This window comes from Pezoporus wallicus, unplaced genomic scaffold (assembly GCF_028554395.1).
Source record: "Pezoporus wallicus isolate ANWC-B61680 ecotype Strahan unplaced genomic scaffold, APGP_CSIRO_Pwel_v1 contig_4191, whole genome shotgun sequence".
Taxonomy (NCBI): Eukaryota; Metazoa; Chordata; class Aves; order Psittaciformes; family Psittacidae; genus Pezoporus; species Pezoporus wallicus.
The window spans coordinates 5,554,890-5,575,537 of NW_026641383.1; the positions used below are offsets into that span (position 1 = coordinate 5,554,890).

At 44.2% G+C, this 20,648-nt stretch overlaps 1 protein-coding gene across 2 annotated transcripts in view; it reads right to left on the reverse strand.

Annotated features, from left to right (window-relative positions):
• SNAP25 (synaptosome associated protein 25) overlaps nt 1-20,648 on the reverse strand; it is a 67,390-nt gene that overhangs the window by 28,653 nt on the left and 18,089 nt on the right. For both annotated transcript variants that reach the window (XM_057423394.1, XM_057423395.1), the window contains exons 2-3: nt 1,823-1,957; nt 1,116-1,157 (exon numbers count right to left, since the gene is read on the reverse strand). In XM_057423394.1, the coding sequence (XP_057279377.1) occupies nt 1,116-1,157; nt 1,823-1,894 (114 nt within the window). In that variant the 5' untranslated portion in view covers nt 1,895-1,957. The remainder of the gene's footprint in view (nt 1-1,115; nt 1,158-1,822; nt 1,958-20,648) is intronic.

Sequence of the window (20,648 nt, forward strand, 5' to 3'; positions counted from 1 at the left end):
TTGCTCGTGAGACAAGAGCATGTTTCAGCTGCAAGGGGCCCCGATCTGAAGTGTTTGTGGAGGAGAAGCGATGCTGACTGTGCTCAATGACCCATCTATCTGCCTATCTGTACACGGAAATTTAATCCTGTCTCCACTGGACTCCATTGATCTCCACAGTCGTGATTGATTTCAAGGCCACGAAGCCTACGGCTGGGCTTGTGCTTGTTCCTGAACGTGGGACCTGATGCAGTTTTCTTCCCTTGTCTCTGCTGGAGACTCCTCTGGTTGTCAGGAGCAGTGGGGCTGTCAGTGCTGATGACCCTGATTACAAATGTCACCAGCTCCAGAGCCAAGGCGTGCATGGTGTCTGAAAATAGAATGTCTTGTCAGGTGGGAGCAAAGTTTTCCACCACCTGATGGCTGAACACTCTGAACTGAGTTTGGGGACCCCTTTGCCATGAAGAGGGTGATATGAAGCCTGCCTGAATTGCTTTTTGCCTTCTGGAAGTGACACCTCCAGGCAGGTATTAGCAGTGAGGACTGAGCCCAGAGCCCCTTCCTTTGCTCTGTAGAAAATCAGAGAACTTCCCTTTCCAAAGCTGTCAATTTGGGACATCTCATGAACCTTGACATTTCAGAGATACGTAAAGAAGTGGTATTTAAATGGTGTGGTGACCAATGCTCTATAAATAGCTATGAGTGTTTATGGAAAGGGAGGTATAGAAAACAAGGCAAACAGACCGAGGGCATTTCTTACCTTCCCCACTTGCAGTGTTATGGCAAGGATGTCAGAGAGGTGCTGGCACGAGGCTCCAGGAGCTCTGCAGCAAACCGAGCCACTCGTCCCTGACTCCAGGTCACCTCCAAAGGCTGTTTCCTTGGCTTATCTCAAGTAGCCTGTCTCAATGGATACTCAAGCGTGGGCAAAACAGTGTCACAGCAGCTGGCCTGCAGCGTGACACTTGACAACTGGGGCACAGTATCTTGGATGGCTCTCATAAGGGATAAGGAGAGATGGAGCAGCGCATAAAGCCATGGCCATGCCCTAGCAATATGAGTTAAAAACGCTTCCAGCGTTGGAGTCTTCATCACTTTTGCTCACAACAGAAGTGCACAAAAATGCAAGTCCTTACCTCTTCAACAAGCTGCAGCATTCGACGGGTGCTCTCAAGGGACTGAAAGAAACAGAGGGGAAAACACTCAGCTTTGGCAAGGTACGCTTTCCAACACTAATGTGCAGGCTCATGCTGACAGTATGATTCTCCTATGCTCTTTGCCTTCCCCTAAAATCAGGCCATCAGCAGGGTACTGGTGATCTCTTCCTCTCCAGCTCTCCGTTACATCTCACTAATGCAGCTCCCACCGCATCTCGAGGCAGCTGCAGTCTCTAAGGCTCGTGCTTCCCTTGCTCGTGCATTGCAGTGGTAACGCTTGGAACAGCTGGTGTTCCACTTTGAAAGGGATGTCTGTGGTTTGCAGCTAAGACTTTTCAGACCTAATTGGTGACTTTGAACATTTAACGGGTTTGGCAAATGGACGGAACCCTCAGAAAATATGAAATTGCTGCTTTTTTGCTCTGAGGCTGGTCAGATTGATGTGGGCTAAACCTAAATACCTAATGCCTTGATACCTAAACCAAACTCACAATCAATAAATGCCTTAATCTAGACTAAACATGGCACTAAATTTTACCCCGGCTCATCTAATTTCCAATTCTGCTTTCAGTGTAAAGCTGGCAGAAAACAGCATCATCTCTAGAAATCCTGTGCCGGCTCAGCCCCTGTTTCTGGATGCGTCCCTCACACCAAAGCCAACCCCAGGTTTGCTGTTTAGCTCTCACTTCATCAGCAAGCTGGTCAGCACGCCGCTGCATCTCTTCCAACTCATTGCGCATATCAGCGTCTTCTGCCATTTTAGCTGTGGGTGTGTTTTTGGAAGCTGCAGATCAAGGGCTCGCGCTCAGCTGCTTGTGAGCCTGGAAGACAGAAAGGGAAAAGGAACAGTGTGGTTAAGCTCCCTGACTCACTGAATTGTGCTTAAATGTCAGCCCCACAAAAGGGCTCTTATTACATGAGTGCCCTCACCCAAACTCTGCCGTTGTGTATAGCAATCCCTACATAGTAGAGAGCTTTATCCCTGTATTATTAATCACTCTCGAAGAACAAGGATGTGTCCTTGGCACGTTCTTTGAGGAAAACCCTTACTTCTTTCTTAACCTTTCAAATGCTATTCACATCAAAGCTGGAGACTCAGGAGGTGTTATTTGCTACCAGAAACAGTCTCAAGACGCATTAATTCTCCTCTAGAATTAAAAGCCTAACACGAAGGAGGTCAAGGTCAAGCCTATGCACCTTATGTCCTGTGTTCCAGCTGCATCTCTTGGAAGGCTGCGCGCTCAGCTAATACATTTGCAATGAAATTAAAGACAATGACAGTTTGCAGATTTTTATCATCTAATGACTTACCTTCTTGTGATAGCTCAGACTCTGAAATAATATTTACAGCTAGACTGGAGAAGTTGTCTACCTGTGTGAATCCTTCATGACAGGGGAAAGCACAGCAGGACCTAACTGGTACTTCAGCTTCTCCCCAAACTGGGTCAGATTCTGCTCTTGGTTATCCCTTTCAATACAGAACGACACCATTGAGTTCATCCTAACCAGAGATGAAGACGCAGCCCATTAATCCTCATTTGGGTAAGGTTTCTTTTTTGGTATAAAATCGAGCCAGCTCTGATTACTGAGCATGACTTGATTAAGAAAGGCGGGTCCTCCTACCATCTGTCAGGTCTTTATAACAACAACACTGGCTTATTTCTTCGCTTGATTCAAGCATGGCACATGGCAAATTAATGCTAGGTTTGTTTGTAGCAGGAAAACCTAATCCCAGGTGCACAGGAGGTGGAGAAGTTGGAGGGGCACTGCAAATAAACAGCCATAAAGCACATTCCATCATGCTCAATTACAGAAAGAGGACAAAAGCAGCCCGTTTCAGCAAAGCTGCTCTAAGAAGGTAAAATCCCAGGGGCTATTTTCTGTCCTGTCTTTGTGATGCATGCAGCCTTTATGAAGCAAGATAAGTCAGGGCACAGCTTGGCTTTAGAATTTTAGCAATAATAAGTCTGTTTAAATGGAAGTTATCTGTTGGAGGTGAATCCGTTCCTCACTTTGATAGTGCTCGCAATCAGGACATCAGGAGTATGGGCTGCACAGGTACAGCTGGGTGGCAGGGATATTTCCTGGATCACACCCTGTTTGCTTAAAAACACTTAAGGAAAGCAGACATCTCCTTACATTTCCTCTGCAGCTTCAGCAGCAGATTTGCTGGTTTTTCTTATCTAAGAGGGAATATGTGACCTTCATGCTTTTGCTCTAGTTGTGCCCTCATTCATGGTTGCTTTTCCTCTTTGAAGCTACACCAGTAAGAAATCTATCTCAAAGAGTCCGCCCTGCAGCTACTGGCGCAGCATCCTACGCTCATCACTGAGCACATCGCCACATCCTTGTCAGAGGGAGGCTGACATTGTGTGATGGGTCACACAGTGTTTAGGAGCTCAAATAGATGCTGGAGAAGAAACCCACCTGGTTCTGGCAGCTGCATGGTCACAGCATTGCAAAAGACCAACCTTAAGCAACTCCTCTGCAGTCCCAGCTGGTGCTAACACAGAGCTTAATTTCACGGCTAAAATTCAGACTGATACTGGACACTTCAGGGATGCTCACAAACAGCTTTACAAACAGTGAGGTTTAGGAGGAAAAGATGACAAACTGGTCTCCTCCTGAAGGGCATTGAAAGTGTGGGGATACTCTCAAGGGCACCCCAACCTTCCCATCATGATGCTGCACTCGTGCTGCCCTTTGTGGCACATCACATAGCTCTGGGAATACACTGCTCTTAATCAGCAAATGGAACATGCTCAGCTGGGCTAAAAAGATGTTATTTTGGTAAAGAACTGCTTTCCAAGCTCCTGTCCCACTTGGCACAGGCTGGCAGAAACACTGGCCACTGCTTCACATATCATGTTTTTTCTCTGACTGAGACAAAACTTAGTATCTAAATATTCCTGGCACAGCCTCTGTTCCAGAATACCAGCATTAAATCTGTGGACCTAGTTTTGGAATTTCTACTTAAAATATTCACCTCCCCTAGATCCTTCCATACGCTTGTGCTGGCAGAATAACAGCACTGAGCTTTAAGCAAACATGAGAGCAATTTAGACATGATGTTGGGACTGATCTAATTGGTGTATGTGTATAGCTGTGAGGGGCAGAAAACTGGTTCTGTGTTAAGTCTGTCTGGTGGCATCTTGCTAGCTGTAAAGTGGGAGGAGATACTAATAGGGAAATTGGTTCAGTCTTTAAACATATCCAGTGTGAGTTGAATGATTACAGACCTGTAAGGAAGTGAAGGTGAGATGAGTGCTTCTACTGACAATAGCGAATAATAACACTGTCAGTCACTGCATACAACACAAATTGCATGGAAAAATCACTTCTCAAGTAGATTCCAGTCTGAGTTTTGATCTTTTGCTTATCAATTATTGATCATGAACCAGTGGTGCTGTTGGATAGTGCAAAAAAGAAACAAAGTGGAGAAACTTTGTGATTTTTCATTAGAGTTATCCTCCTTGGTTAGTTAGAACTATCGGTTGGTGTCTTAGTGACAGACACATCCTATTTTGCATCATGCTAAAAAAAAGCCCGTCAGAGCTTGTAACCAGAGATGTTTTGTAGCATATGATTGAACTTGACAGGGTTATTGAGGTTGTTTGGTATTTGTAAAGCTCTTACAATGGATTGAGAAACAGCAAAAAGCATTCTTCCAGACAAGTCATTTTACATCAAGTTTTAGTCATAAACAAAAGTACCCCACAGCAGTGCTGGTCCAACTTCATTTAATAGAAAACCGTGCACAAGAATCAATAAAGATTACTGATTTGCACACAGTGTGATAAACTACATGTATTTTGCAGATGGCTGGGAATGAGTTTAATTTTTTTTTCATATTTTGAGGTTTAAACATGGAATAGGACATATTAGAGATAGTTTTTTTTCCTTGAAGAGTCCCATTTCAGCTTAAATTCCATTCCAGTGTCATGAATTTCCAACAACAAACCCTGTTATGAATAAAATCCTGTAGAGAGCAGATTTATGTTTAAAGGGAATTATACTTTGTCCCTGCCCATGGCAGGGAGCTGGAACTGAAAGGTCTTTAAGGTCCTTTCCAACCCAAAACATTCTGTGATTCTATGATTCTATTTCAGTACGATTTATCAGGTTTTCCTCTATGGTGGCTGTTAGGAACTCCTGCATGTGGTCCTCTGGATGTATTAAAACATTGAAACTGAAACATTACAGGAATGGCCAGGAAAAAGTAACCTGTAATGGCTTTTGTCTCACTTATTATGGGACAGACTTTCAAAAGCATGAAGTATTAATCTGTCTTGTGGCCACTGAAACCTGCTCTTGTTTTAGTAGAATGGGAACAGGCCTACGATGCTATTAAGGACTTTGGGTAATAAATTCCTTGTGCAATAGCTAATATTTTGCATTCTGTTCTCATTTAAGCTGATTCAAACCAAGTATCAAAATCCTATAATTGCTTAAGAATCTTGACTATAACTGGACATAAACTTCCCCAAAACTACCCAGTACTTTAAACATAAACACCAATTTATTATGTCCATAGGCACTGCAGAGATGACAGATCAGAAAACCAAAGTTGTGATGTAATATAAGCTGTTTAGATCTAAAACTTTGATTAAAAAAGCCAAGTTGCTACAGAAGGTACAGCCACTTGCACACAGTCACTTTGTGTTTATACTGGCAATAATTATATATGTATAAATCCAATCTCAGATTTTCACAAGGACCTTGGGCTTTCCATTTCAACAAAGGGGAAGGAAATCCTCTGGGTTCACACACAAATATACATGGTGCTCTTTTAAAAGAAGACAAAAGTCCAAGCATTGCTACAAAAAACTATGTACATCATGTACTAAGCTGTGTTCTGTGTCTTCCAGACAACATGAGTTAACTTCAGGGATTTGGGTGACTTACATCAAATTCCCTGTGAGCCAGCCTTATACGTTACGCCAGTGCTCATACAGAAGCACAACAGATGGAAGGTTAAAGAAAAATACAAAGAGAGACTGGCTAATGGAAAAGCATTGCCTATTATACTTTGAATTCTGCATCTGCTATTTTAGTAGTGCTCAGATGCAGTAAAGTCTCATAGCGAGAACATTATATATCCTCACAGTTATACTGAAGTCTAAGAGAGACCTACATATATCCCCAGAGGAAGAGAGATACAATGAGTGACCTTTGAAAGCAAATATTTGCTTCACAGTGATGTAAACACTTTGATGCTATAAATACAGGAGAATGAAAATGCTGCAATTTACTGTGGTGAAGACAACACTGCAATAAAATGTTCTTTTTTTAAGCACTCTCCCTGTTATTAAAGGACACATCTATTCTTCCTGTGGGTATCTGTAGCCAGAGGATGACTCCATTGGCGTATTTTACTAAAGGAGCTACAGTTGGTCAATACCACAGTTTATGCTTCTTTCTTGAAGGATTGAAAGAGCTTTCCCACAGTGGTGTGGCATTAGTAGAGCCACTGAAAACCTAAAGAAAGACTTTGCATCAAATATCTCAGGATGGATATTGAGCCATTTAAAGCTGGAAGTTAGACAGTAGCTGTTCTTTCATTTTTAATCTGGGTGTTGGTAGAAGGAGAAACACATGTTGCCAATGGGGAGGGAATGAAGCTCAGCTACAGACGAAGGGGGTCATCCTTGCTCCTCAGTGCTGCCTCTTCCAGCCTTACCCAAGTGCTGTGCAAGGCATGTTCAGCCACCATAGGGCCAGGCATAAGGCAGTTCTGGGGCTGTTTGGGATCCTACTGTCAAGGTGCACATACTTCTCCCTGCTGCACCTCCCCAACAGCTATTACTGCCCAGCAGGGAGCTACCTAGAGCTCAGCAGCCCAGCATGTTGACCATCACAACCTTCACCAGCCTTCCCTAGATGGGTTTTTTGTGGCTGGGTTCCAAGAAACGCACTGACACTAACCCCAAACCTCAGTCTAGAGCAGAAACTGCCTTCTAACACCAGTAGGGAATGAGATAACATCAAAAGTGAGAACCTGCTGCAAAAGGATGCTTAGATGCCAACACCGGTGTGTTGCTGGCAGCATCAGGTTCTCCCTGAAACTGTGAAGATGTAGTGTTCAAAGGCAGAGCCCAACAGAAAGCCAAGAAAGACGTATGCGTGCTGCCCACAGTCAGTTGAGAGCACAGTTGTTACACACCATGGGCTCTCAGCAACAGCCCTCACAAGCTCTAACTCTTCTGGGTTTCAACTTCTGTCATCTCCATTTCACCCAGAGCTCACCACAACTAATACCACCTACAACAGAAACATTTTCTGCTTTTGCTCTTATTGTGTCTGATTGATCTGAAAGCATTTGGAGAACAAATCGAAGGATTTTGTAATGAAAAATCCTATTTAAAGATTTTATGCTATTACATAAAATGCAACAATGAAAAAATACTCAAATTTGTGATTTAGATTTAAATTTTAAATACCTCTGAAATAAAATCTTGAGAAAAGCCTGCTTTTTCTATGAATTCTGCAGCACAGCCTATTGCCTGGATGTGATTTATTCACTGGATCTTCAGTAAACTTCTCATTTCCAAAGAAGCACCTTTGTTATGGTTGTGTTACTGATTAAGCCAAAAAGCTGCCTCTGTGTTTCCATAGGGTATGTTAGCATTAACCTATGGCACAGGCACCTCATTTCTCCTCTGCTGTCCCACAGTATGTTGCTTTCAAGCCTTTGGGCCCAGCTCCACTGCCCAGGCTGACAGAATACAGTTATAACTGATTTCACTCTGATTTTTGCTTGATATTCAGTAGAGAATAATGCCTACCGGTGAGGGCTTGTCAGGGAGTGACTTTGGGAAAGACAGGCACTGAGGTCTTGCAAATATGAATTCAGCAGAAGCAGACAGTTCCTAGTTTGTCACTGTCTTCCTGCAACACCTTAGACAGCTTATTTTACTCTTAGGGCTTGCTTGCGTTGGCTGAAGATAGGTCTCTAGAGCTATGTAAGTTGCTGTAGGTATTTGGTTTCCTGCTGCTGGCTCTATCTGTCAGTGTCATGCAGATGCCTTGGATACCTTCTGATGAGCCTGCTTGCCCATGTTTAACAACTGAATCTGTCTCCCATCTACAAAGTACAGATAAAAATCTTATTTTTCTTCCTGTTTTGTCTTTTTTTCTTTCCTTTACTGAAATTGTGGGTGTTTCAGGGCATGGACTGGCACTCGGGTTGGGGGTATATGTGCTGCGGGACAACAGAGGCTTTTGGATAAATGCTAGTGAGCACGACAACATATTCTCACACTGCATCTTTGTGTCAGAACCCATGCCTAGCTGGAACAAGAAGTCTCCAGTCAGAGGCCAAAACGAAGATGTAGAAGTATAATTAGACAAAATTATGACTCCGAATTATTTGCTTAAAGCATTGGAAAAAAGAATGGGAAAGCGGTTTTCCTATGGGCTTGTGTTGCTTATAATGACAAAAAGCTCAATAAAATGATTTCTTAGTGTGAATGCAATCATGCAACATAAAAGTTCTACCAGGGGAATTACTTCTTGTAAATGTGGGCATCTCTACCCCTGATGAACCCCTGATCATTAGTGGGTAGATGAGTGTGATTGTGAGCATACACAGTTGCAGCGCAGCAGACAAGTTGCTTTGACACAACTGCTCCTGTTTCTGCAAGTGCAGGGACTGTAGTGATAGGACAAGGAGTAAACTTAAACAGGGGAAGTTCAGGTTGGATATAAGAAGTTCTTTGCTGTGAGGGTGGTGAGGCACTGGAGCAGGCGGCCAGAAGAAGTGGCAAATGCCCCATCCTTGGCAGTGTTCAAGGTCAGGTTGGACAGAGCCTTGGGCGACATGGTCTAGGGTGAGGTGTCCCTGCCCATGGCAGTGGGCTTGGAACTGGATGACCTTAAGGTCCTTTCCAACCCAAACCATTCTATGATTCTATGATTCAAAGCAGGGAACAACATGTCCTATGCTTCCCCCCAGGTGCTGCATCCGGGGGCAATGGCAGGTAGAAAAAGTTGCCGTTGAGAGCTCAGAGAATAACAAAGAGTCATAAAGGAACTGCCTGGAGCCACCCTCTCCCAGTATAGAGGAAGTCGTTGCTGTCCTGCCAGCTGTCAGACCGCACTGCTGTTCTAGGAGGCTCCACCACGTACGTGTCGCTTTATCAGCCTCCTGCACTGAAAATAATGAAAGCACAGAGCAGCCATTTCGTAACAATTTCACTTCAGAGTGATAACAACTTGACTTTCTAACCGTGCTACTGCTAACACACCCGCTTTGGAAAACAAGCCTTGCAATGCGTTCTCTCTCAGCAGTCATTCTTACAGCTACGAACCCACACGTTTTTCCTCTTTTGGTTTTTCTCTTCTTTCCCTTTCTGACAACAACAGAAATACATCACAGGCAAAAATGTTTGGTTTGCCCACGTGGAAGAACAACCAGCCACAGTGCTGGAGGGTGAAGTTAAACCCTCGTACCAGGAGTGAGCACCTCGCCTGGAGCGAGCTGAGGGCACTGAAAAGAGTGAACAGAGACCTGGACTAAGCAGGCTGCTCTTAGTCTAATTCCCTGTTGTTACAGGTAGATGCCTCATACAGCTTCATTTATAATTTAGCAGGCTATGTCCTATGGTTCCCAAAGTTTGTTATGTTCCCACTAGTTCTGAGGGCAAAGCTCCACTTCTCCAGTATCCATAAAATGCTTCCCTTCTAGCACAAATTAATTCACAGCTAGAAAATAGCAGCTTGCTCCTGCGCTGGTGTTGTCCTGTGGCTTGAATAGTTTCTGTCCTTCCCTGCTCTCTCCTTCTCTCTCTGGGTTTATAAACAGCAGTAATAACCTTTCTCAGCATTTGTTATGACATGAAATATCACACTGTGTTAGACCTTTCTTGGCAAATGGACTGTTTGCTGCCCTGATCATCACAGCAGCTGTGGTTATGCTGGTTCCAGTTTGATTTAGTCTTCTCTGGAAAAGGGTGGCTGACATTTCACAGGGCATTTTAAATGAGAATATAGGCTGTGCTCGGAGGGCTTAGTGCTTCCCCATCTCTCCAGGAGATACCTGCTCCAAAATACCCTACATCCTCACTCGCCATTTGCATGGCTGGATCTTGGTGTCTCAGGATAAGAAATCCAGGTCTTAGTAGAGCGGATTAAAGGAAATGTCTTGACTTGTGATAAAGCTGTTTATATTCTGTGGCCAGCAGCTGGGAGGAAAACAAAAGGCATCGGCTTAGCTGGAGGATGAGATTTCTGACTGGCACAATTTACGGTGAAAATCACACCCTGAATTCATTCAGGACTCCCCCAAAACATTCACTCACTACCACTGCAGCAGTGACAAGCAGTCAGCCTCTCTTCTCTTTGGTTATATTCCAACCTGGGTTTCTTTATGCAGCTCCTAAGCCACTAAATCTGATTAACAGACAATTTTAGAAGCCTGGGGTGAAAGTCATGCCCCATCTCAAGTTGGAGGAAGTTTTGCACTGCCATTAGAGGGGTCAGGCTTGAAGGTAGGGCTACCAGCCAACAACGTGCTGGTAGATGGGGCAGTGTGCGGAGGGTGAACTCCTCACACTCATGTGAACTCCTCACACCAATGTGGTGCGTGTCTGTATGCAAACATAAAACAGGACTGCTTGGCATCTTAAATGATCCTGTGCCAGGTTTTCGTAGGCTCTACCTGTCCCCTTCTGTTTCTTTTAGATGAATACATCAATATAGAGAGAGATGGAAGATATAGGTGATATAGATATATAGATATATACATATAGATACAAAAATAAGTAAAAAAGAAAAGAAAAATAAATACAAAGTGAAATTATTGCAAGACATTTATTGAGAGATTTAGGAGACAGCAAGGAATAAGAAATCTGCATGGCAGCAGATTTTCCTAAGAGCATAAAGGGCATTCCCACCAAGCTGCATGAGACCTGTTGGGTCTGTTGTTTGTAGCTTTGTAGAAGGAAACTCTTCCCTCTGCACAGTCTTTTAAGAGTGCACAGAGCTCCTGGTCCTGCCTCTTACCTCCATACACACACCCAAGCCTCTTCCACATCTCCTGCTTTGTTAATGTCGTGGTTTAAACCCAGTCAGGCAACTTGTTCACTCACTCCCAGTGAGTGGTGCCGAGCTGACAACAATCAAGGTCCATGTCCGTCTCCCCCCCCCCCCCGCACCGGGGCTCTCCCCTTCCCCGCTCCCGGAGGAACGGGGAGGAGGATCGAGAGAGTGCAACTCCTACGGGTTGAGACAAGAACAGTCCAGCAACAAATCACCACCGCTACTATCAGCTAAAACAATGATAAGGGAAAATAACAAGGGAAGAGAATACGATACCACCGGCCAAGAAAACGAGTTCCACCTGGAAGCTCCTGTCCTTCCGGGTAACTCCCAGTTACCCCCCACCCCGGGCATGACGTGCTGTGGTATGGAATACCTCCCAGGCTAGCCCGGGTCAGGCGCCCCGTCTCTGCTTCCTCACAGCTTCCCCTCCTCCCTGGCAGAGCATGAGCCTCACAGAGTCCTTGGTCAGGGTAAACATCACTTAGCAACAACCGACAACATCGGCTTCACCAACACTGTTCTCAAACTAGAAGTCAAAACACAGCACTGCACCAGTTAACACAAAGGAAAAACATGACTGCTACTGCTGAACCCAGGACAGTTAATCATCCCTCGGAAGAGCATCCCAAGCCAAAGTGATCTTTCAGGGTGAGGGCAGGATTTAAACCTGAGCCGTGACACGAAAACCAGTGTGGGGCAAAGGCATGCACAGATTTCCCAGAAAGCCAACTGGGACATGCATTTGCCCTTGGCTCATAGCACCAAAGGTGTTCAGCACCCATCTGCACCAAAGCATTATTGCTCCTTTTCCTCACGAAGAGTTGCCCATGAACCACAACTGCAAAGTGCTGAGGTTCTGCAGGGTGTATGGGACACCTGCTTTAAGTGGGCTCCAGGAAAGGAGTTGGTCTTAGCCTGGAAAGTCAGTGAGCAGCAAGCAACAGCCTGTTTCACAGAATCATAGAATGGTGTGGGTTGGAAAGGACCTTAAGATCATCCAGTTCCAACCCCCCTGCCATGGGCAGGGGCACCTCACACTAAACCATCTCACCCAAGGCTCTGTCCAACCTGGCCTTGAACGCTGCCAGGGATGGAGCATTCACAAACTCCCTGGGCAACCTATTCCAGTGCCTCACCACCCTAACAGTAAAGAACTTACTCCTTATATCCAATCTGAACTTCCCCTGTTTAAGTTTGAACCCATTACCCCTTGTCCTGTCACTACAGTCCCTAATGAAGAGTCCCTCCCCAGCATCCTTATAAGCCCCCTTCAGATACTGGAATGCTGCTGTGAGGTCCTCATGCAGCCTTCTCTTCTCCAGGCTGTTTGCTCACATCTCTCACCCAGAGGCTGCATCAATCTGATTCAGCCTTATAAAGTCACTGTAATGCAGAAGATGAAGGTGTCTGAGCCTATTAAATACCCCCTGGTGCTGCAGTTAGTGTCTGTGTGTCAGGAACGCTTCAGCTACATAGCAGGTAACACAGCATGAGAAAACTACAGTAACTCTGCCCTGTCTGCTCATTCTTTTGCTCTTAGTCCTGCCAGTAGGGATGTCTTACACACCTGTGTGATGGCAACCAACCGGCTGCCATTGGTTTGTGTTTGTGGGTGAAGGGTCTCTCTCTGTATCTCCATAAATCAAGAGGAGAGGACCCAGTGGTGCTGGGGAAACTGAGCTGAGCTTCTGCAGGAGAGCATTAAACATAAGGAGCTGGTCAAAAGGCCTCACTCCACATGGCCTCAACCCTTTCTAAGTCTTCTGTGCCTTTGTGAAGTCAGTGCAAAATGCCACTGTGTCAGAAGAGCTAGAGACACGTACGTTACATGCAGATCAAATCAATGGCAGAAAACGCAAGGCGCCAGAAATAGAGATTATCCTCAAATGTCTTATAACGATCTGAGAAAGCACAGAGACAACTGAAGAAAGACTTTTTTAGGCTAAATGGATGATGAAAGGGAAACCCGCAAAGTGGAGAAAGAGAGATTTATTTTAGGCTAAATGGGTGATATAAAGGAAACCCACGAGTATTACAGGAAGAGCACATTTGCATTGGCCTCTGCCACAAAGCAGAGCTAATTTCTGCTACATTTTGTGGAAGTCACAAGTCAGGGGGAAATTCTGTGGTAACTTTATTTAATTTGAAATTATTTTTTTGAATTAATTTAATGGAGCAGTGAATAACATTAAAACAGCCACAAAATTCTCCATTTGATGTTAAAAATTGTTGCTATCCCTTCTTTATTAATCCCGATGCTTTCAGGACTGGGTGAGACAGCTGTGACTGTAACTAGTGCTTTTACAAGCTTAATATGGAATGGCTGAGGATTTAGGGAAACTGGAAAATGTGGAAAAAGGTTTTGTGGTGGAGGAACTATAACTCGATATTACAGTTCAAGAGATTGGCAGTGACATAATTAACACCATCAACATCAAAGTTGTCATAGCTTTGATTTCAAAGTGATTGACAGCAATAAGGAGTTCCCCTGATGGGGTTTGTTACAGGCTGTCAGCACACTCAGGCAAACAACACTTCCTTTCTTTCAGCCAGGCTCTTATATGCAAGATTTCTTTGCATTTCAGGACTCACACCTACCCCTGCCCTGGGCTGCATTACACCAGGAAGGACTCACTTTTCTTATTGTAGCTATAGGACAAGGTGTAACAGGTTCAAACTTAAACAGGAGATGTTCAGGTCAGATATAAGGAAGAAGGTCTTTACTGTGAGGGTGATAAGGCACTTGAACAGGTTGCCCAAAGAACTGGTAAATGCTCCATCCCTGTCAGTGCCCGAGGCCAAGTTGGTCAGAGCCTTGGGCAGCAAGGTCTAGGGTAAGACATCCCTACCCTTGGGGACTTGATGATGTTAAGGTCCTTTCCAAACCTAACTATTCTATGATAATGTGATTCTGTGTTGAACAGGAATTCATAACTATGTATTTGTTAAATTAAGTGCAGCACAAACCCCACTCCTTTACTCCTTCCCAACATTCTTAGTTCTACATTCTTTCTACTCTCCCAATGCCACTAACACCTTCTAAGTGCACTATTCCAGCTTAAGCAGCTGTGACCTTAAGAAGTGAGTGAAAGACAACTAATGCAACTATGGCTACATGTAAACATTTTATAGGGGAGCAAAATTCTATACACTGAGATCATCAGGATATTAGGAATGTAAAGAGACTACTTTCTCCTATTGACACGTATTTGTGGTAAACAAAGCAATTGATTACGTTTATAAGATTCACCCATTCCTTTCATTCCCACCTTATGGTAAAAGTGTGGCCGTATTTCAGCCAAAGGACCCATATATTTTTAGCAGAAATCTTCTTTATTTAAATCACCACAGGCAAATCAGCAGCTGACAAAATATAAGCAATACGAAACTGGGATGATGGCATTATTTGTAGAATGGGATTTTTAACTGAAGAAAGGAGACATTTTTCAACTATGATGGACATCAAAAAAGATGTCAAAGAAAAGATCTCTTTGTCTTTGAGAGTCTTCCTCATCACTGGTTATTCATGTTCTTTTGTTTTTCAAATTAAAGAGCCTTATCTTTAAAGAAATGACTTTATTACCCCTATAACAACCTGTCTGGCCATCCTGCTGTTCATTATATCATACAGCATTTGAAGCAAGCAGCAAGAAGGAAGAGAGCTTGCCAGCTCGAGGTTTTTGCCTTGTGCATGCAGCCATTCATGGTGAGGGCACTGCCATGTGTAAATACAACACTGTAAGTAAAACAGTAAAGGCACAATAGATTATAGGCCTGAGTCAAAGCCCCATTACCTCAAGGAACTGCTATCCAAACTGTATCTGAAAGGAGTTCAGGAGACCAAAATGTGCCTGGAAGAGCTTCAGGAGTCCATCTGCACCTCCCACTACTGCCAAGAGAGCTTTCATAATGGACAACCGAAAACCAAATATGGTTGGCCTTTCCAAGGGTGCTCTGAGTTACCCCTGAGGATGCCTTGTGCTTTACAGACCAACAGCCATGATCTTGGCTCAGGGCTCACTTTCTACCACATCCAGGGCAGCCCAGCTGCCTCCACTCTTCTCTACTTCGTACTGTAGTCTCCATTGGGAACTTGAACACTGAAAGTAGGAGTTAGGGGTGAAGAAAGCCCATGAGCTTTGAAAAACCTACTTTCCTTCAGGAAAGAAAAAGAAATAGCTGCAGGCATGTAATAAAAAGAAAGGGCCTGCTTAGTTTTTTAACTACCATCATTCTCTGTCTATATATAGGTGATAGACAGATAGACAGGTGAGTATGTAAAATGCAGCTGGCACAATATAAGGACACGGCAGAGTATCTTTCTAAATGCAGTTTAAATGGCAAAAAGGCCTGGAATTTCATTTTAAACCAATAAACCTTTTACAGATCTAAATTTTATCATTCCAGGGCTCTTTCATAGAGTCACAATGACAAAAAATCCTGCTTCTATTAAACAGCTCATCTTCCTGGAGTGAAGCTGGACCATTGATCAGCCCAGAACCGCTCCCAGGAACCTCTAGTATCACAGATGCTGCCCAGACAAAGGAGTGGATCTGGATACTCCCTTCACTGGCCACAACTGGGACACTAAATGGGAAGATCCTAGTGTCACATCCACTGTTCATTACTGGTGAATATTTATACCAAAACCAATAAATTGGGAGAGGCTGTTTAAGATGCATACTTACAATGCACTTACGGCTGTACAAGTCAAATATTGAAAGCATCTGACATTTCTAGGCTAAGTAACAAATTACATTAGCCACAGGAATGCATAATAGCACCCCACGGATATGCAAAACTTATTCACCCGCTTTCAAAGGCCACTGCTGCTTTCTGATTCACACCTACAACTAATTTCTGGCTGCTACTCATTTCCCAGAACTCAGTAATACAAATCTGCAGAGGGCAATGGCACACATGCACACTGGGGCAGGGTATGAGAACTCCTCATTATTTATTACAGGCTCACGAGGCTGATTTAGCAACCTCTCTTCCGAAGTCCATTTCAGCCTTCACAGACTGATGAAAGAAAGCCCAGCACGCTGCCCCAGTGAAGATTACCCAGACTCAGGCAAGGATTTAGCTGTACTAATACAGGAGCGCAACTTCTATTCTCTATTTTTTTTCTCCTTTCCTTTTTTATTGACCAATCAATTCCACAACAGGCCACAGAGTGCCTCAAGGGCATCGCTTCCAGCCACATGATCAGCAGATTAACAGGCTGCAAAATCCTTTCCGCTCAAACTGTTTTAACAGAGGATCAAAACCTTTCTCTCTGCGTGGGGATTTTTATTTAGCTAGTTCTTGTTATTCGGTTTGCACATGCTTGTGAAGGAATTAAGGCCTGCAAGGGCATGTAAAATGGCCTGGTTTGGCTTCTGACCTTTTCCTTTCCATCTGTGTTTGGGAGTAGAAAGTTTTCCAGTTCTTTGTGGGTATGTTGCCCCTTCCTTAGGTCTTACAGCTGCATTGTTACTGGCTGAATCTCATCAGCCCACAGCAATGGCTTTGAAAGATCACAGTTAAAACATTTTGCAAAAGCTCCTCCTTTTCCCTTCTCCAGTTCACGTTCTTGTTAAGGGAGATGGATATATTGAAATAGGCTGCAATGCAGCGTGTAGGGGAAAGGCTCAGGAAAGACAAGGGCTGGGTGGGTTTACATGAGATTTACAGAGCTGAACAATAAAACATGAGATTAAATTTGATCATGTAAGGAAAATAAACAGCGTTTGACTGATTCTCGTTCCCATCAGCCTGGATAGCAGGAAGTTGATGTGTTAACTCTTTGCAACATAGAAGTATATGGGGTTCCTGTTGAAACCCTTTAATTCACTGAGCTATGCAGGTACGGCTGCTGCTGACAGCAAGTTCACTGTTGTAGCAGTGGTTTTAGAGGAGAAAACAGGGCTCAAAAAAAAAACCCCAGAACAAAGCAGAAGAACAGAGTACCTTACAGTCAGCTAAGGCACAAAAGCACACCTGGAGCTACATAGATTGAGGATCACACGTGAATGTTACAAGCAGCATGGCCAAGAGGCTTCTTAGCTACAGCACGTGTTAAAACAAAACTAACCTGCTCACTCAGCTGCTGGATGATGAACCACAGCAGTGAGATGGGACAAGAGCAATTCATATACTGCAACTGTGCTTGGATATTCCCAGTGTCCCTGTCAATATCCCACAGCTCCAGATTTCAAGCTGGGGAGCAGAGGGATTTTGCCTCACTGCTTGGCAATGAAGGCTCCAATTCTTTTTCATTTAAATCCCTAAACCTTTTTCTGCCATCGCTGGTACCTACATAGAGTGACTTTGGCCCTTTAAGACCAGAGGCTTTATAAGGAGCCATGCCAAAATGAAGGAATAAAATATTCCTTGCAGTAGATGAATAGTGACAGCCAGTCTGACTCTTCTAAACATTAAAATGGTGCTTGTTTTACATCAGAAAACCAGGATTTGCCTTCCAACCCCTACCTTCATCAAACTCTGATTTATATAGTCACATCTGCATTCATCCACCTGAGCATAAATCCAGAGACATTCTGGGTTTCATCTGGCAGAATCTGCATTTCCAGTCCTCTGTTTGAGAGCACAGCTTGTCCCAAGGACAAGTGACTATTGCAGTGCTGCTTCAAGAGCATTGCAGAGATGACTCACCCGCATTCAGCCCCCAGCAGACCACGAGCAAGAGGCACCATTGCTTATGAAGCTGCAGTATAACAAGGACCACAGGGTAAAGCCCGTGATGAGACCAAGCTGGGGGTGTACAACTCATAACACTGAGCATATCTGGCCCCTGTGACACAGAGGAAATACCTGACTAAGAGGGATGCAGCAGATGCCCTCCATGTTCAGCAGTGGTAGGTGGCTTCTGATGATGTCCTCAATGGGGAGAAGAGTGGTGAGCCACTGGAACAGGTTTCCCAGAGAAGCTGTGTATGGGAATCCCTGGCAGTCTTCAAGGCCAGGTTGAAGGGGGCTTGGAGAAGCCTGGTCTAGTGGAAGGTGTCCCTGCCCATGGAACTAGATGATCTTCAAGTCCCCTTTGAACCAAACTACACTGTAATTCTATGATTAAGCCTGTGAGATCAGCTATAAAATAAAGAAACTCTACCCCACAAGGTGCTTTTACACTTTAAAGTGGCAAGCCGTCAATGTTTAAGGCTGGATATCTCAAGCAGATGGTGCACCCAAGGGTTTTGCTAGAGTTGTTCAGTAAACAGTAACTGTGTCTTTCCTCTGAGGCTCACCAGTAGAGAGCCATCTTTTCCTGGTTTGGTAGAAATGCTCTGGTCCTCCAATATCAGCCAAAATCCCTTTATTTTTCCAGCTGGTTTTAGTTTGGAGAGCTTCCCTTCACTTCTATCCCTCCTGCAAATGTCTGTTGAGGGTTTTTAGAAATGGGAATGTTTTGAAGATGAGAACAATACTTGCTAATGAAGTAATTTGTTAGTAAAATAAGTCACAGTCAAGAAGATTGACATGCTTTACTGTATATTTAAAAACACTACTCCTGTAAGTAAAGACAGCAGGATGGGCCATGAACTTTGTTTGAATGTAAGCCAATCTAAATCTAAAGCAATCACTGTTTTTTCTGTATTTTATGTAATCTAAATTCCCAGATAAAGAAACAACAAACCTTAATTCTTGACTGAAGAATAATGTAGGAATAATTCTATGATACAGAATTTGCTTTCTGTAAGCATCATCGCCCAGTTCAGATATTTCAGCATTCACAGCACTGACACTCAATAAGTGAATAAAAAGAGGGAGATGACTCCTTCATGAAACCCCAGTGATACATGCAGCAGAAAATCCATGCCATGCACGAGATCTTGTAGAGCAGCTGCTGCCTTCACACTTAACCCAAGGGTAAATTGAAGACCTCAGATTTAGATGAATTTACCCTCTTGAGCTTTGAAAATGCATTTAAAGGGTACATCTTGAGGACATACAGCCTGGACCCATCTGTTAGACTAAAAGCCCCTTGTCCAAGCAAATAAAAAGACCCCAGCCATTGTTGAAGAAGAAAATGAATATTTATGTCACTTAAATCAGCTAATGGCTTAAGAGAGCTTTGTGACTGTATTTCAGCCACTGTAAACACAGTGACTGACAGCCGAACTTCTGTCTGAAATGCCCCAGGCTTAGCCCAGATACAACATAGGATGGGCAAAGACAGCAAGCACCTCTGTGGTCACAGCCCTCAGGCTTGCCGGTCTCCCCCCTCATGTGATGAAATAGCTAGTGAAAAAGCTGCACTTCCAGGTGACCTTGAGCTGAAGAGAACAGGGGCGAGAGGTTTATTTAAGGAGCTTGCGGGAGGGACAGGCTCTATTTTTAAAGAAAAATAATCCATTTTTGGGTTTATTATGCTTTGGACCTGGGTGGCTGCAGAGAAACAGGAGCACATTCCTCCTCAGAGGGATATATTGCAAACCCATGGTGAGCCTTCATGTTTTCTGCAGCACCTGCCTGTCCTCACTGAGCTCTTGAGCTCTGAAGCAGCCTCATCAGCAGTGGGATGCTCTTCCCCTGCTCCTACCACTTGCAGCGGGACCCACAAATCCCTCTTTCCCAGGATCCCTCTTTGCCCTAATCAGCATCCCCTGGTTCCTGCAAACCAGAGGGCACTGCAGCCTCTGCAGTGAGTGACTCTGCTGCAAGTACTGCTTCCAAAGATGCAGAAGAAGGAGGTTTTCTGGGCATGAAATTCAGACAGGAGTAGAGCAGGGAGGACATGCTGCAGTATCCGTTCCAGTATCTGATGCAATGAAGCCCAGGATTTGCTGTCAGCCACAGGATTCAGTGCTGGATCCCTGTAGGCAGTGTGTGGTAGGCAAGGAGAAGGCTCAGGTTCAGCAGGCAGAGGGCCCCTTAGTGAGGCTTTGTGCTCTGTCCTGGTGAAAGGAGGCTCAACAACAAGCTGGCAAGTTCTTTGTTTTCTTCCCATGTCCCTACATTCCCCATTTCTCACCATGAGGCTGCCTTGAATCCAAGACATGCAGTAATGCAGGAGAGCAGATTCACAAAACCCCCTCATTTTACTTCCCCAGATTTCATTAGACATTGAAGGTAATCACTGAAACTTCAGCCAGGCCCTGGATGAACATGGACCATCATCAGTCCCCAGCATTCAGCTGGCAGCCGTCTGTGGAGTAAACTTAGCTTCAATCTGAATTTCAAGCAACCCAAAAATACAGGCCGTGATTGCAAACTTTGTCCTGACATATGGAAACAACTGTAGCTGTGGCTGAAACTGGAAAATGTGGAAAACTCATTTAATTCTGTATTTAAGGAAAAAATGCCAGCTTGTGAGGACAGGCTCTGCATGCCTCTTTTTCTTCCCTGCTGGAAAGTGCCTTGGGCTGGGTGAACTAATCTATCGCTGGGCTCATTGAGGGAAGGACATAAACTCTGCCTCTTCTGAGGACATGGCCTAAGAATCTGGAACAGGTCACTCTCTTTAAT